General features: G+C 49.4%; 1 protein-coding gene across 4 annotated transcripts in view; it reads right to left on the reverse strand.

Annotated features, from left to right (window-relative positions):
- The window catches only part of TOX2 (TOX high mobility group box family member 2), a 157,382-nt gene that overhangs the window by 113,670 nt on the left and 25,997 nt on the right, over positions 1-17,715 (reverse strand). Inside the window, exons 1-2 of one of the 4 annotated variants that reach the window (XM_011997664.1) lie at positions 12,299-12,411; positions 11,199-11,211 (exon numbers count right to left, since the gene is read on the reverse strand). The exons of 1 other annotated variant lie outside the window; for it this stretch is intronic. In XM_011997664.1, coding sequence (XP_011853054.1) covers positions 11,199-11,211; positions 12,299-12,411 — 126 coding nt within the window. Of the gene's footprint in view, positions 1-3,463; positions 3,589-11,198; positions 11,212-12,286; positions 12,624-17,715 lie in introns of those variants that run through there. 2 more of the 4 variants (XM_011997665.1, XM_011997667.1) reach the window with 2 other exon arrangements.

Raw genomic sequence — 17,715 nt, forward strand, 5'->3', positions numbered from 1 at the left:
GAAGCACAGCTCTGGAAGCGGGCAGATCTAGGTTCAAGTCCAGGCTCTGCACTTAGCTGCTGCGTGGCAGTGGGCAGGGATCTTACCTCTCTCATCCTCAGATTCCTCCTCTGGAGAACAGGAATGGAACGGGCAGGGTTTTGCAAGCTACCTAGCAGTGTGCAGAGAAAGGCTAGCTCCCTGCTTTCACCCCAGTTGCCTTCCCAGGCAGAGAGCCACCCCTCTGTTCTTGACTCCTGAACCCCTCTGATCCAGATCTGGGCTGTCTCCTGGAGACCCAGGAGGGCAGTGGGTGGCTCTGTCCTAAGAGGCCTTTTCTCTCCCAGAAATCAGAAAACTGCACTCGAAGGCACAACATGTGCCAATGAGTTATTCTAACTCATCTTTACTATGGACCCTCTAAGATAAATAATGAGGTTTCAGGGCTGGGAGGGTTTTAACCCTCTGGCTTCTGCAAATCCCACTGGGGAAACCAAGGCCAGAGCCGATAGATGGCCCACCGTTATTGGCAACAGCATGTCCAGAGTTACAACCGCCAAATTGTTGGGTCCTCTAAGCCTGCACCTCCAGAAGCAGCCAGATTTAGCCCAGTTACTGTCAAAAGTCCAACGGCACAGTGAACATTCCTGTCTTCCCCAAGCCCTGACCTCAGCACCTACAATGTACGTGGCCACATGCCAGGTGCAGAGGGGCACTAGGGACCTAGAACCAATTCCCAGGGAAGCTCAGATCCATAGGGAAAATGGGTATCTGCACGATGACACCCGGAGGGGTGATAAAGCACTAAGGTGGAGATACGCCAGATGAAAGCAGTCGGTACGTACCTGTGAGGCAGTGAGTCCAGAGTGAGCAAAGGCTAGGCAGCCAGGTGTGGAGAAAACCAGTGTGTGTGCTGGGGAGCGGGGAGAAGGGGTGTCTAGAAGTCACTGAGGTGGGCTACAGTACAGAATGGGAGAGAGAAAATCAACATCCACTAAAGAAAACAGGTGTGTGTTTAAAGCAATATTCTTAAAGAGCAGCGGAAGGATGCCCAATCTGGCCAGACAGTGAAACATTCCATGAAGCCACAATTAAAGCAGTGTGGCAGTAACAGAAAACAAGAATTTTAAATCAATGAAACAGAAGGAAAAGTACAATGTTGGACCCAGTCAGGTACAGAAACGTATCAAGATTAAGGAGGACATTTACTTTATGCCAGGTAACGTGTGATGTGCTTTACACAAGATCTTCTGCTCAATCTTTACAATGATCCTAGGAGGCAGATATCATCATCCTGTTTTATAGAGGAAAAAACAAGCTCAATCTAAGCAATGTGCTCATAGCTCACACAAAGTGGCAAGGCCAAAATCTTAATTCTGCTAAAGCTCATGCTTATAAGAGCTACTCTATTTTGTCTGGCCTTTTGCAAACAGAGACAAGGACTAATTATTTAATAAACAGAATGGGGACAAGAGGGTTATCCTGTTCCTATTTAGGAACACTGAACTAGATATCCACAGAAAGACACCCACCAAAATGCACTCCACACAGATGAAAGAGTTAAGCATAAAAAGTCATGCTACAGGGAAACAATCAGAAAACAGAACAGAATGTTTATCAGATCTGTGGAGGCAGGATAACTTCTTCAGTCCTCAAAGCAATCACAGAGGAAGAGAGATTGACAGATTCAAATATATATGCATTAATATCTTCTGTGGAAGAAAACATAATAAAACCAAAATGAAAAGGACATCAGACTAAGAAAATATCAGCGCCAACTCTAAGACAGTTAATATATACAAGGTGGAAATAGCTCAGTCAAATTAAACAGAAAACAAGATGCCAATAGACAGAAAGACATGGGATTCAAACAAAAGTCACGCAAGAGGTGTTATCTTAAGAAACAAATATGGAAGGGAAAAAGGGACACCTGATTCAATGGCAAGTGGGGAAATGCACACACAACAAACTTACTGCAATGCAATTGGGATATTTCATACCACTGCTGACACGGGAAACAGGTTCCAGCTTAACGGAAGACAATATGGCGGCCACTCTTAGGCAGACACAGCCAGCCAGAGGCAGGGGACGAGGACTCGAGGGCTTAAACCAGTCTTGCTTAAAACAGTCTTTTACTCTGAGTGCTGGGGATGGTAAAGTGATATACAGAAAACACAGTTTTTTGGTTTTTGTTGTTCTTTTTGAGACAGATCCTTACTCTCACCCAGGCTGGAGTGGAGTGGCATGGTCTCAGCTCACTACAACCTCGGCCTCCCGGGTTCAAGCGATTCTCCTGCCTCAGCCTCCCAAGTAGCTGGGATTACAGGCGTGCGCCACCATGCCCGGCTAATTTTTGTATCTTTAGTAGAGATGGGGTTTCATCATGTTGGCCAGGCTGGTCTCGAACTCCTGACCTCAGGTGATCCGCCCACCTCAGCCTCCCCAAGTGCTGGGATTGAGTACAGGCATGAGCCACTGCAACTGGTGGACACAGAGTCTTTGTCCTGGAGCTCATGGTCTAGGGAAGGGGACAGGACCAGGAATCAGAATATGGGTGGGTGATAAGTCGATGAGAAGCCAGGTTCGTGGGGCCTAGAAAAGGGCCTTGTAAAAGGACTTCATGGAAGAGGTGGTTTCTAAAGCGGATCTACCCGTGACATGCACAGAACTAGCCAGGCGAGGGCAGAGGCCAGTGGGAACAGCATTCACCAAAGCCTGGCAGCTGCAGGGAAGGGCCCATTCATGGAGTAGAAAGGTGGTGCAAGATAAGACAGAAAGGCAAGCAGGGCCTTATCACAAGGGAGCTTCAAGGGCCAGACTGGGGAGGTGAGACTAAAGCCTAGAACGTGAGCTGCACTTCAGAAACTGGCCTCTGGCTTCTGGGTGGAGAATGGGTTGCAGATGCTAAGATGGGGAAACAGGAGTCTGAGCAGGGCTTGGGCAGGGAAGAAACACTGGCTAACGCAATAAGTAAAACAGCGTGGCAGTCATTCAAAAATAGAAATTTATACTGATGGTTAGAATGAGAAGCAGGTTTGGAGCCAGAATAAAACCACGACAGCCCCAGCATGTTGTGTAGAATACGGCCTTGAGAGTCTCAGAGATGAGTGAAAATTGCCAAGGGCAAGGGATCACCCAGGAGTCAGAAAGGGGGTGACTCATGCAATTTGCAAACCCTAATTTCCTCTCCTTGGTCACACACTTCCTTCTGATTTCTTTCTTCTGATGATTCATTTAAAAAAAAAAATCTCCTTTTAAATTCACATCAGAAATGTTTGAGTACCTGGGCTCACCCTGCCCTAAGCTTTAACCCCTGCCCCTGAACCAGCAAAACCAACATAACCCCAGGTGGCTAAGAAGACACTGGCTGCCGAGAAACCAGAAGCCAGCCAAGGGGAAACGTGGGGTTTCAGGCTCTGCAATAGCTTCCAGAGGCCTCCATGGGCCCTCCTGTGCCCCAGGAGGGTTTTCGGCAGCGACTCACATACACAGATCCACAGCTCTCAGCCAGAACTCGTGCAGTTTCAGAATTTGTTTGAATTTCAGAAAAGTAATGAAGTGCAAATTCTGCAAATTATGCCATAGCTTCAGTGGAGCCTCAGGCAACACCTGCAATGGAACACATTCATATTTCTGCAGTGGAACATATGAATATTCACACAAGTGGGGTAAGTAAAGATGACAAAGAGCCTCGCGTCAGCTCAGGTCAGATTTTGGGGGCCAAATGAGTTTGCAGCATATAAAACAACTTCTGGTTGCAGGGCTTTTTGGATTGCAGATAAGGCAGTTTCAAGCTGAATCAAGCACCAGGACTCATGTGCTAGGAGACTGTCCCTCTGTATGCCCATTTTACACAGGAGGAAACTGAGGCTCAGAAAGTTAAAGGAAACTGTGCAAGGTCTCATAGCTATTAAGTGGCTGAACTGGGATCTAAACCCAGGTCTGATGTCTTTCCCTGCACCCTCATGGATCCTCCCAGAGGCTGAAATGGCAGGCAGAGCGTTTAACGTGACAGGGAATGTGGACAGCACAGGGAGTGGGTCAAGGCCAGGTGCAACAGGAATGGGGCTTCCCAGGTGCCCAGAGAAACCACTGGCACTCCTCCTCAGCTGGCCCCTGCATGGTATCTGTCCTCTGAGGCAGGTCCAGGATCCTTCAGCCACCCTCAAAGGTCCAGAGCTCCCCGCATCCTCTGCACCCAGGACACATCCTTCATCCTTCTGCAGAGGTTTGCTGAGTGCCCCACTTCAAGCCAGGTCCTGTCCTGGGGGCTGGGACACAATAAGAAGCAAGGTAGACACAGTCCCAGCCCCTGCAGGCCTCAGAGTCCACCGCAGGAGGCAGGCAACAAGCAAGCAAACACACAAAGGTGGTCACACATTGTATCGTGCTAAGTGCTGTGCAGCAAACACAGGAAGTGCAGAGACAGAGGGTCTCTCTGTAGAGGCCGCAATTAAACTGAGGGAGCCCGGAAGGGAGAGGAGGAGGCTGTCAGGCAACAAGTCGTGGGTGGGAGCATGTAAGGCAGAGGGAGCAGCAACGCGAAGTCCCTGAGGTCCACAAGTAGAAGCTCTCACATGCAGGGGGAATAATGCGCAGGACACAGTAGGCAGAGGTGCGGGGCAAGGACGTGACATGGGGTCCTAGGGCCACCATAAGGCACTCAGATTTCATCCTAAATGGGAAGCCCTTGGAGAGTTCTTGCAGGGGAGTAACATGCATTAATTTACAGTTTAAAAGATGACTCAGCTAGCCACATGGAGGATGGATTCCATGAGGTTCCATTCCTTGAGTCTCAGCTTTCTCCTCTATAAAATGAATGCACGAGAAATCCTATGAAAAGCATAGCTCAGGAGTGTCTGGCATAGAGTCGACTTCCAGAAGATGGGAGGACAAAGACAGTCTTCTAACCTAGTCACAAACCAGGAGATCTCAGTCATCAGTCATCCATAGTCGCTCCCCTGCCCGAAACCCTTCTAAGGCTCCCCTCTGTCTTCAAAACAAAGATTCACCTCTATCTCTTGGTTCCAACGTCCTGCTCGACCTGGTCCCTGCTGATTTCACCATCCTTCACCCTCCCACCATCTCCCATGGGGCCTCTACTCTTCCGCCAACTGAGCCACTTCTGGGGCATGCCAGGGCCCTTTGCCTAGAGACAAGTTCTTTATATTGACCTTGCCACCGGCCTGCCCTGCATTCCTACAGACGTGGACGAACACCAACCCGGATCAGCTCGAGCAATGAGAGGCTCAAAGAGTGGCTGAGGGTGTGCGTGTGCATGTTGGAGCATGGGGGTTGGGAGTGGAAGGACTATGTTAAGAGACACCTCTGCCTGTGCATGAACGTGATGACAGATGGGTGCAATGGGCGCCACAAGAGACAGGAGGAAAGGGTCGGTCCTGTCTGAGCAGACAGAGGAGGCTTCTATGCAGTGGGTTTCAAATGATTTTCTGACTGAAGGTGATATATTAGTTTCCTAGGGCTGCTGTCACACATCACCATAAACGGGTGGCTTAAAACACAAAAATTATTCTCTTACAGTTCTGGAAAGTCAGAAGTCTAAAATCAACCTCACTGGGCTAAAACCAAGGTGTCATCAGGGCTGGTTGCGCTGGAGGTTCTAGGAGAAAATCTATTTCCTTGCCTTTTCCTGCATCTAGTGGCTGCTTGTATTCCTTAACTTGTGGTCCCTTCCTCCATCTTCATAGCACATCACCCCAGTCTCTCCTTCCATCCTCACATTACCTTCTCCTGACTCTGTACCCCCTCCTCACTTACAAGGACCATTGTGATTCTACAGGGCCCACCCGGACAACCCAAGATACTCTCCCCATCCCAAGATCCTTAATCACATCTGCAGAGCCCCTTTTGCCATTTAAAGCAACATACACAGGTTTCAAAGATTAGGACCTGGCTATACTTAAGGGTCATTATTCAAACACCCACAGTGAGTCCTGTGAGAAGTGTCTCAATCCGCCTATATGTCTGGAGAAGGCAGAGTGGGAAGCACCTGCTGTGGTAGACTTGACTACTGCTCTCCAATATCTGGCTCTCCTCTCCTTCCTGGCACACAGGACACTACACCTCGGGCTCCCCTTGCCATTTATTGGAACCATGTGTCTAGTTTAGGCCAATGGGTTATGAGCAGAAACAACGTGGGTCTCCTTCTGGGTGGAAGTATAGAAAAGCAAACTTGAGATCTGCAGGCTCTCTCTAGAGGACCAGCAAGGTTCCAGATGGTCAAGACTTGGCCAACCTACAGCTCTGAGTGATCTGTGGAGCAGAGCCCAACTCTTCCTTCTCTGCTGACTGTCATGGAACATATAGTAAGAGCAAAAATAAGCCTTCCTTATAAGCAACTGAGATTCAGGGGGTTGTTACAGCATGAAAACCCTAACATGCTCAGTTAAGTTTAGGCCAGGTGCAGTGGCTCACACCTGTAATACCAGAGGTTTGGGGGGCCAGGGTGAGAAGATAGCTGAGATTAGGAGTTTGACACCAGCCTGGGCAACATAGCAAGGCCCCATCTCTTAAAAAATATATATATATGTGTATTTTTTTTTAATTAGCCAGGCATGGTGGTATGCACCTGTAGTCCTCATCAGGAGGCTAAGATGGGAGGATTGCTTGAGCCCAGGAGTTTGATGCTACAGTGAGCTATTATGTCACTGCACTAGAGCCTGGGTGACAGAGCAAGACCCTTTCTCTAAAAAACATATAAGTTGAACAGCAATTATCATGTGCTGATCATCTACCATGAGTCAGGCACTTTACCTACATTGCATGTAACCCTCATAATCACCACCCAAGCAAGGTTGGAATTTGCTACTTTTGTTTTGTTCTGAGACAGAGTTTTGCTCTTGTTGCCCAGGCTGGATTGCAATGGCATGATCTCAACTCACTGCAACCTCCGCCTCCTGGGTTCGAGCAATTCTCCTGCCTCAGCCTCCCGAGTAGCTGGGATTACAGGTGTGCGCTAGCACACCCGGGTTTTTTTTTTTTTTTTTTTTTTTTTTTGTATTTTTAGTAGATTCGGGGTTTCACCATATTGGCCAGGCTGGTCTTGAACTCCCATCCTCAAGTGATCTGCCCACCTTGGCCTCCCAAAGTGCTGGGATTACAAGCATGAGCCACTGCGCCCGGCCTATGTACTCTGTTTTAAAGGTAGAAAACTCAAATACAGAGAGGTGGAGGTGAAGGCTCTCTACCTAGGAAGTGGTGGAGCTGGGATTCAAACCCACAACAATGTGGCTCCAAAGCAAACTCTTTACCGCAAGGGTCGCTCCTGAAGGGGACCATAGGCTTCCGGACGCTTCTCTGGCCCCAGACAGCTATCGCCCTGAAGGTCAGCAGGGGCTTCTGGCCAGTGCAGGTGAATCCTGGGGCCAGAATCCTCAATGACTATGTGAGCCCATCCCTGGGGCCTGGAGCCCAGAAACAAACCCCCCTCACCCCAAAATCTGGCCTGAACCTCTTCTGATTGCTGGGCTGGTTCTTATTCATGCACTCATGCATCCATGCACTGAAAGAATATTTGCTGTGCATCTAATGGTGCCAGGCACTATTCTGGGCTCCTGGGAGACAGCAATGAACAAAGACCCCTGGAGTTTATGCTCTTGCACTGGAGACAGAAAACAATACATAGTCAATAAGTGATTTTCATGGTCTACAGAAAGAAAGAGTTGAGCAGGTCAGGGGTATTGGGAACGTCGAGATGGGGGGTATGCAAGTTTAAACAGAGCAGTCAAGATGGGCCTTACTGAGGAAGTGATAGTGGAGCCATGACTGGAAGGAGGTGAGGGAGTGAGCCTAGCAGATGTGTTGGGGACAGCATTCCAGGGCCCAGCAACCTGTGTACAGGCCCTAAGATGGGAGCCACTGGCAGGTGTGACCTTGGTCAGCAAAGAGACCAGCAAAGACGGGCAGAGCAAGCAGGGGGAGGGGAGGCCAGAGAGGCAACTGGGGATGGAGTGTGCCCTGCAGATGGCACTGAGATTACCCCTCCCCAGAGAGAGGAAGCCAGCACTTTTTCCACCGGCCTTATCTGATGCTGTGGTTGGGGAGCCAGCGAGGGCAGGCGTGAGGGCTGCATAGCTCGGCACATCCGAGGAACCTCAGCGGGGCCTCAGAGCAGCTGACATCCGCCTGGCCTGCGGCTTCTTCCTGTGGCTTCTGCAACTCAGGTTGCCCTGATGGCTGCTATTTTTGCTCCTGTTTGGGGTTCTGTGGTGGGCTCCTTGTGCGCATGGTTGAGTCTGCTCTGCTCAGAGCAAATGTGAGGGGTTAAACATTCCAAGTGTCTTTGGAAACATGACTATCCAGCAAGTGGGAAAGAGGAGGATGTTTGTTATACATGTCATCTCGTCAATCCTCGTGACCCTCCAAGCTCAGAGAGGCTAGGTGACTTGTCCAAGGTCACACAGCCAAATCAAACCACAGTTTGAGGATCCTACTCCAGTCCGTCTGGGTCTGAAGGCCCTTAATTTGCAGGGAGGTCTTGGCATTTACTGCCTAAATTAATACTCCTGTGCTGTCTGGCTTTGCAGCATGTGTGAGAATAAAGGTACATCGTCGTGGGTGATGTCCTCCCAGAGCATCACAGCACTGATGGGGTGGACAATGACTGAAGTGGGCACAGGGAAGGGGACCCTGGCTCAGACAGTTGCGGGTAGACAGCAGGGGAAATCAGAGAAGGCTTCTGGAAAGCCATGGACGTCGTGACCACACCTGCAAGAATAAACAGGAGTCCAAGGGGTAAGAGACACATTCTGGACAAAGGGGTCTGAAAGCAAAATTAAGAGGCACAATAGCTTGGTCAGTGAGGAAGGGGATTTAGGAGGGAGCAGGACAGTGATTCTGCAGGAGGCAGAAGCTAGCTTGTGGACTGCAAAAAGTGAGGTCAGACAGGTGCCCAGCTCCCCCAGGTGGGTATATTAAAGATATCAGAACAGATCCAGCTGATTATAAAAGACACCCAACCACAGGCTTTAAGCAGGGAGGGATGTGTGCATCAGGCGGTTCTCAGAGATCCCACTGGCTGCTGTGAGCGGAACAGACTAAGGGGGAAGGGTGGAGGCAGGGAGGCCTGGGAGGAGGCTCCTGCAGTCACCCCAGTGACAGGTAATAGCGAAGCAGGGAGACAACATTGCACCCTGAAGGTATAGCCAGCAGCACGTGCAGGCGGATTAGATGCAGGGCGTAAGGCAGACAGAGGGGTCAAAGATGATCCCACATTTGTGGCCTAAGCCGAGGAGTGGACAGTCATATATACAAAGTGGGCACAAAGTAGAAGGGGAATTTTGAAGTGGGGGGGGTGTGAATCAGGAAAAGGGCCATTGAGAGTGACTGTCTCCTTCCAGATGAGCCCCCTGGGGTGAGGACATGCAAATCAAAGCTGCCTTTCTACGCCAATCCCCCCATGACTGGGGGCAGCTGCTCCCATGGCCTCCATTCTCTTCACAGCAAAGAAGACCCAGGGAGGTTAAGTGAGCTGCCTCGAGCCTCACAACTAGAAGTCAAGAGAGCAAAGGCTGAAAATCCAGGTCCACCCAATTCCTACTCCAGGATCAGCTCAACACCCAACAGCAGGAGGTTCCCAAGGCCCTCCCTGGAAAATGGCTCCCCAGGCCCAGGAGAAGCTGGAGAATTCACTCCCCATCTCCCCATCTATGATATTTCAGGTCTCACTTTGCAACTGTCCAGATGTGTGAACATCTGCCGGGCCCCCTGGCTAGACAGAGATGGCAGCTTCTGGGCAGCCCTGGGCCTCCCAGTGGGTGGCACAGAGGCTGCCCCAGTAGGCCCCCAGCTGCCTCCACGGGAAACCTCGCCTCCATGCCCCTGCTCCCAATTTCATTAATTACCGGTTTGTTCATGCACAATGCAGCAGGGGAGAGTCATCAGGGATGCCGCCGGCTGAGGAAAGGAAATTAATTTCAAACATGAAGCTCATCCTGCTCTGGAGGCTCCCACACACCCGATTTCCAATACAGTGGAAGACCAGGGGTTGAGGCCATCAGCCTGGATTCTTCTTCTGAGGGAATCAGAGGTCCAAAGGGGATGAAGAACTGGCCCAAGATCACACAGCAATTACTAATGGCAGGAAAAGCCCTGCAACTCAGGCCTCCCACTTCTGCACACCTTCATTCTTCCCATAAATATTCAGCAGGTGCCCGCTGTGTTTGGGCCCCTGCATGCCAGCAGACACCCTGGTTTCAGGCAAAGGCTCTCTAGGGCCTCTTCCCTCCCCAGGAGAACACGTTATTTACTGAGCACCAACAATGTGCTTTATATATTTTATCCCACTTAGTCCTCCTAACAATCTGTCATTTTATAGGCAAGGAAACTGACTCAGAGAGGTTGCTGTGCTGAGGTCACACAGCAAGCAAGGAACAGAGCCATGACTTCAAACAAGGTCTTAAACCTGGGTCAGCTTCTGTTCTCCAGGCAGGGAGCATGTGTAGGGGTGCAATTCTCAGCCACTCTCTCCCTTCCAAGACTCCCTTCCTTCCAGTACCTTCCTTCCCAGCCAGGGGCTCTCAGCAAACAGGTCGTCAGGTAGCAATCTGAACGCTGGCTTACTGGCTGGCTGTTTTCCCAGGGCGCCGCCAACACAGTGCTGATGAGTGGTATTCAGTAAGTTGTTCAGGAATTGTTAACACTAAAAGGATCGGTTGGTTCTGTTTCAAAATGGCCAGTCTCTGCCATAAACTCCTCTCCAAGTCAAGAACCCACGAAAGTGACCAGAAACACAAAGAATTCCTATCAGCCAGGGCTGTGAAACAGACGTGGCCCTCCCTTCAAGCTCCCCAGATTCCAGAGCCTCTGACTCTAAGCACAAGAAGCGATTTCCCTGGATCATACACACAGATGCACACAAACACATGCCCCTGTGAGTCACGCCCTCCTCCTGAGCTGAGCCGACATCCTAGGTTATTAGCTCATTCATTCATGCCTCATTAATGAGGTCCTTCCACCTACCAGGCAGTGTCATGCAGTGTGTGAACACGTGCATGTGTGCATACATATACACATGAACACACGTAAATGCTTATACATACACACCATCATGACAACACAAGTAGGCATCAGTGTCCCCATTTTATGGATGAAGAGACTGAGACTTGGAAAGCTCAAGGAACTTGCCCTATGTCACAGATTGTATTTGTGGCCGAGCTGAGATTTGTAAGCAGTGCCTAACCCAGACCCCAGTTAGCTACGTTCTGGGGCCAGCTGGCTCCTCAGCCTTCCCTTGCAGACCTGGGCCCGCTGCCTCCTGCAGGCTTTCAAACCCACAGTGGAGAAGGTGGAAACCATCCCAGGAGGCACAGAAGCTGGTGTTTCCTGGTCTCTCCCGGTTCACCCAGGATGTTCCAAATGACGGAAAGCGGACCTGAGCGGGAGGCTTCTGTTGCTGGGACGCACATGCTTGAAGCCAGATTTCACCAATGGCTGTGATAAATGAGAGCTCCAGAAGAGGTCGGGCCTCCTGGTCTGCTGGGTACAGCGCCATCAACAGCAACAAGCCCCGCCCCCAACCCAGCCAACTCCTATCACCAAGATAGCCTACCAGGCACAGCTGGGATGGCCATTCAAGTTAGGTTTCTGCATTTGAAATCTCTGCCACCTATTAAGGGCATGTGTGTCCCCTTAAGTCTGACTAGGTCCTTTTTCATTTGTTGCTGTCCTTTCTTCTACAAAAGTATGGTGCGTGGAGATCCCAACTGGTTATTTTTCAATGTCCTTCCTTAACAAAAGGAAAAGGTGGCATTCACCAAATTTGGGGAGGAATTTTTATTGATTCCTCAAACTCCAAAATCCAGTGGAAGAGGCAGCTCGGGCATTCCTGGTGACGTCCTCAGCTGCTTCTCACCCCTCTTGCCTTCTTGGAAGGCCCCTGTCACTCTTTAGCCCAGGTGTTTTCTGGGCTCCTCCCAAGCCATGGGCCATCCCCATCACTGCTCCCATTGTTTCCAGTCTGAATCAGCCAGACCCCCAACCCACACCTGGCCAGGCCTACTGTAGGGTGTGCTGAATGAATGAATGAATGCTCCCGAGCAGCCTGGGCACCAAGGCCACAGCCTGACCCTGCTCTCCAGAGGCCAGCCCCAACCGCCTCCAGAATTCCTCTCCAAGGAGGAGCTGCCAACTGCAGGCCTCCTGGCCCCTCTAAAGCATCTTCATTCCAAAATGTGACAAGCACCAGTCCAGGTCCCTGCCTGCCCCCATCCAGACATCACCTGTCTTCAGCCCAGAGGGACGGCCTGACCGCCTCCACTTCACGGGGCGGCGGGCACCCGCTGCTTACCTTCTGCGGAACACACCTGCAATGCACCAGCGTCTTGCAAGTAGAAGGAGCCCGAGTCTCATTCCACAGAAGCCCAGGCAGCGAGAGAACGCGCCCGCGACAGCCTCTGTGCGAGTCTGCTGCATAATCAGCAGAGAAAGAGGAAAAAAATGCCAGAAATAGCAAGCTTTATAAGCCCTCCTGACAACTCTTGGTCCTCTATTGGCTGGAGGCCCAGCACCCCCACCCCCCCCCATCCCGTTCGTGTAAGGTGAAATGGAAAAACCTGTTATTTAACCTCTTTTATCAAAATCCATCTCCTATTCCAATTTGGGCCTGTGTGTTCGGAGCTCCTGGTGGCGGTCTCCACGCCAGGTCTGGGGGAGCAGAAGGGGAGGCAGCCCCTAAATACAGCGCAGCTCCACGTCACTTGTGGCTTAAGAGCCTTCCCCACTCACACACACTGCCTTGGGAGGGGTGTTGCACTGGAAGAGCCTTCGGAAGGCAAACTGGCAGCACCTGTCAACGTGTGAAACTTGCATGCCCTTTCATTCAGCAATTAGACTTCTGAGCATCCATCCTGCAGAAATACCTGTAGTCAGTGCATGGATGCATGCCCAAGGATGTTGCTTGTTACAGAGAGAATTAGAGACAGCTAAATGTTGAAAGCCAGGGTCTGGTTGAATAAATTGAAATACATCCGATGGAACAAGGAAGGCGTGTAGGTACTGACTTGGAACTGGCTGAGAGAAAAAGTCAAGGACATGGTTCCATTTTTATAAAAACAATAATGGTGTATATGTATGTGTTTGAACATGGACTATAAAAGATACCAGGCTGTTAATAGCGGTTACACTAGGGAGGAGGAGATATTTTCAGTTGCTGCTTTTTCTTGCTTGCTTCATTTTTTTTTCTTTACCACAAGCATGTATTACATTTGTAATTTAAAACAAAAAAAGAAGAACCGCCCCCCTCTTCCCTTCCACTCTTCTGAAGCCATCAGGCCAAAGGCCAAGGTCACCCACCACAAGCCTTGATCAGGCTTGGAATAAAGCTGGCCCAAGGCACTAAGGATTAACCAGCAGTCTCTCATCAGCTTTCACACAAATGCTGTTAAACTAGGGCTCCATGAAGAAGGCAGACTTTGAAATAAGACAGAGCTGGGTTCGAATCCTAGCTCTGCCTGCTGGAATGGCTAACTTCCCTGAGCCTCAGTTTCTTCACCTGTAAAATGGGGATAATAGTACCTATTAAGTGTCATGTACTGTGCCGAGTGATATTAAACTAATTTTAATTTTTTGGACATTTCAGAAGCAGCAAAGGCTGCTGAGGAGGCATCACAGAGCTGAGAGGATCCAGACTAAGCAGGAAGAGCTCTGGGGAATCATCCTATTCCTGAACACTTGTAACAATACTAAAGTAAGTGACAGAGAGAACGGCCTAGGAACAGCAAATTTCATGTGACGAAAGGGGCTGGTGCCCAGCGTGTCTGCAGGAGGAGGGAGGGGCTGGAAGGGGGATTACAAAAGGCTCCAGAAAGGAAAAAATCTTGCTTCCCTGCCTCTGTACCTTTTTCATGCTGTTCCCTCTTCCTGGAATGCTCCTCCCCTGACCTTCACACAACGGACTGCTTCTCATCCTTCCAGCTCTGCTCAAAGATCTCCTTCCTCCCCACAGAGAGCTCCTCTAATCTCACCTGCACCTGAATCACTCTGTCCATGGCACACTCCTCCAGCCAATGGTTTCTGCTTATGTGTTTGACGGCTTTTGTTTCTGTGTTTATTGCTCTTCGCTAGGCTCAGAGCTTCTTGATGGTCAAGATCATCTGTCTTGCTCATCTCTGGGTCCTGGCTCCCAGCATGGGGCCTGACACATAGTAGGTACTCACCAAATAGAAAGTGCACACAACTCATAGATCCAAGGCACATAACACTTGCCTCAAGGCAAAAGAGAGATGCATTTTGCACTGTGATACAAAGATGGATGAAAATTTCAGACATACCAAAGATTTAGAAACACATACACACACAAAGCTGTAAGCGTGCAAAAACAAACTCCATGAATAGTTATATAAGCTTAGGATGAGAAAGAACTTTCTAGGCTCAAATTTGTGTGGACAAGGATATTTATTGCATCGTTATTTATAAGAAGATGAAAATGACAATAAAGTCCATTGATAGAGGATTGCATAAATAAATCACAGCTGTCCACAGAATGGAATACTATGCAGCCATGAAAATGATGGGCATTTGTTGATGTTGAAAGAAGCCATGTTGCTTGTTAAATGTTAAACTTGTTCATCAGAAACAAGAGATAAGTGAAAGGTATAATTGATTGTCACAGAGAAAACACAAAGGTAAAAATCCTTCAAGTACCATTTATGTATTCATTCACTTACTTATTCACTCAGAAAACTTTCTATTTGTTACCTTTGCCTCCTCCCTACTTCACATAGGTCATAATTCCAGAAGCTGGAGCAATGTGTGAACAGAATACTGCCCCTGTCCTCACAGGAAGCCCAGCTCACACACAGAGGTGAGTAACTATGATATAATTGAGACAGTGCTCACGGCTAAGGGTCTCAGGGTGGTCGCCTGGGCGAGGGCTTCATGAAAAGGTGAGGTTTGGAGAAGGGGTAGAGTTTGAGTACATAGAGAAGGAACAAGGCATTTTAAAAGGCAGAAGCTGGGTGATACCAGACAAGCACAGAAAGCCCCTGCATTCTTCATCAAACGCTTACTGAACCCCACCATCTGTAGGAGAGAGAGTTTATAGGAGCTAAGCCGAGGCCCAGATTCTGGACTGGATTCTGCCAAAAGTACTGGGAGGAGGCCTTTGGAGTTGTGATCGTATCATCCACGGGTGTGCAGGTGAGAAGGCATCCTCCCAATCCTGACTTATACATCCCGAGAGCACCAGCCCCACAGAGAAGGCAGGGCTGGGGCAGGTGCACCTGCCTGGCAGGTTGGATAACGGAGGCTTAGCAAGGCAAATCCCAGGGTGTGAGACCGGATTCCAGGTGCAGTGCTCTTGGCTTTGCAATAAATCTTCAGCTGGAGGTATTTAATGCGGGTTGGAGGAGGGGGTCCCATCTCTATGGCCCCTCTGCTCAGCTCCTTCTGGGGTGGAGACAAGAAGGGCCTCTGCACCATGAAGAAACTCAGCATTTTTGTAGTTCTTTTTAAATTTTTCAGATTCTGAGGCAACGTGATGGTTATGGTTCAAAACAAAGAGAGATGACTCAGCTTCCTGTGGAGGAGCTGCAGCCTTTTGGAAATGATCTTTCAGTTTTAATGCTTCTCTCTTCTTATCCACGGAGGCAGCTTGTCCAGGCTGCTCATTTTCTTCTTTTCTTTTTTTTTTATTTATATATGTATTTATTTAATTAATTTATTTATTGAGACAGGGTCTCCCTCTATTGCCCAGGCTGCAGTGCAGTGGTGTGATCATAACTCATTACAGCCTTGAATTCCTGGGCTCAAGAGATCCTCCTGCTTCGGCCTCCTGAGTAGCTGGGACTACAGGCATGTGCCACGACACGCTGCTAATTTTTGTATTTTTTCCTTTTTTGTAAAAATAGGGTCTCACTATGTTGCCCAGGCTGGTCTCTAACTCCTGTCCTAAAGCAATCCTCCCGTCTTGGCCTCCTAAAGTGCTGGGATGACAGGCATGAGTCATGTTGTTTCCTTGTTGTTCAGCTCTTCCCAGGGTGAGGGGCAGGGACAATGACCGGGCTCTGTGGCCAGAATGCCTGGGTTTGAATTCTGGCTGTACCTTTAGATCTTGGCCAAACTTAGATCCTCTCTGAGCCTTTGTTTACTAATGTTAAGATGGGAATAACAGTTCCCTCCTGGTGGGGTTTTTGTGCAAAGCAGCTGTCATCGATGGAAAGCGCCTGGTCTGGTCCATAACCACCACTGTTAATAGCCAACAGCCGCCATGCTGAGGTTCTACTGTGCTTTGATGATGTCATTTAATCCTCACACCTGCACAAAACAAGTTCCCATTTTACAGATGAGGAAGCTGAGGCTCACAGCAATGAGTTGACTTCCATCTTCTTATTCATGAGGGTCAGTGCACACAGCCCAGGCAAACTCACAATTGAATCATTATAAGCTTTGTCCTTTGATTTTCACTACAGCAGCAACCAAGCCCATCTCAGCCCCTTGCTGTCTTCTCCATTCACAAAATGGAGACAAACATTCTGAGATTGCTGAGATGTCCCAGCCAAGGTTTACCAAAAACAACTCTGTGAAGGACTCAGGAACCTTCCACCATATCACATCATTCCTTCCTCTGGGGCAAGGAGGAACCCACAGAGAGCTGAGTTCTTCCTGCGCGACATCCCAAGGAGAGGCCAGAAGCGAGTCAGGAAACGCGTTCAAGTCAATAGAAAACACCAAAGCTGAGAGAGGGTGTGAGCTTACGCAAATAAAAAGAACAGGGCTTTAGGCCAGGTACAGTGGCTCGTGCCTGTAATCCCAACATTTTGGGAGACCGAGATGGGTGGATCACATGATGTCAGGAGTTCGAGACCAACCTGGCTAACACGGTGAAACCCCGTCTCTACTAAAAATACAAAAATTAGCCAGGTGTGGTGGCACGTGCCTGTAATCCCAGCTACTCAGGAGGCTGAGGCAGGAGCATCGCTTGATCCTGGGAGGCAGACGTTGCAGTGAGCCAAGATGGCACCATTGCACTCCAGCCTGGGCAACAAGAGCGAAATTCCATCTCAAAAAAAAAAAAGAAAAAGAACAGGGCTTTAAAATCACCTATTATCCAAATGGCGACCCTGCACCATGATATTAACACTGGGACTCTCAAACCTTTGTCCTAGAACCAACTTTTTTTCTTAAATGCAGTGCAGGTGAACATAAGGTAACCTACAACGGCCCAAACCCAAGCTTCCACGCCCCCTTCCCTCACATCACCCTGAAGCATACGCTGACAGAGCAACCTTAATAGTAACTGACTAATTTTAAACCCTGTGATTACCAGGGTTGATTTCCACGGAACCTTCCTTTCCCAGCACCGAGAACCTCTCATGAGCGGTAATTGCCAAGTTCAATTTTAGCTCTGTCATACCCAACCATCAGTGCTAACTAAGGCGGCTGCTTCATCACCAGGTAAGCTGGTAATGAAGTCGGCTTCACAGCTGCATTTCACAATATTGTGATGCCCCCGTCAGCACCTGCTAAGTGCTGAGAAGCTGCAAGCTTCCATTAAACAAATCTCACCCAAGGGAAGTGACTAAAGCCGCTTTGCACTTCTAAGGTGCCCTGTCTACATCCTCAGGCCCACTGGGATTTTGTGTTTGCTTAATCCCATGTGCCTCCTCTCCGCAAACCACTGACCACCAACGCGCCACACCACACCCCTAGGGTGCCCTGATCGCTGCCTCATCCTCTGCAGTCACCTCTCATTCCCGCTCCATCCCTGCGACTCTGGCT

This window comes from Mandrillus leucophaeus, unplaced genomic scaffold (genome assembly GCF_000951045.1).
Source record: "Mandrillus leucophaeus isolate KB7577 unplaced genomic scaffold, Mleu.le_1.0 Scaffold544, whole genome shotgun sequence".
NCBI lineage: Eukaryota > Metazoa > Chordata > Mammalia > Primates > Cercopithecidae > Mandrillus > Mandrillus leucophaeus.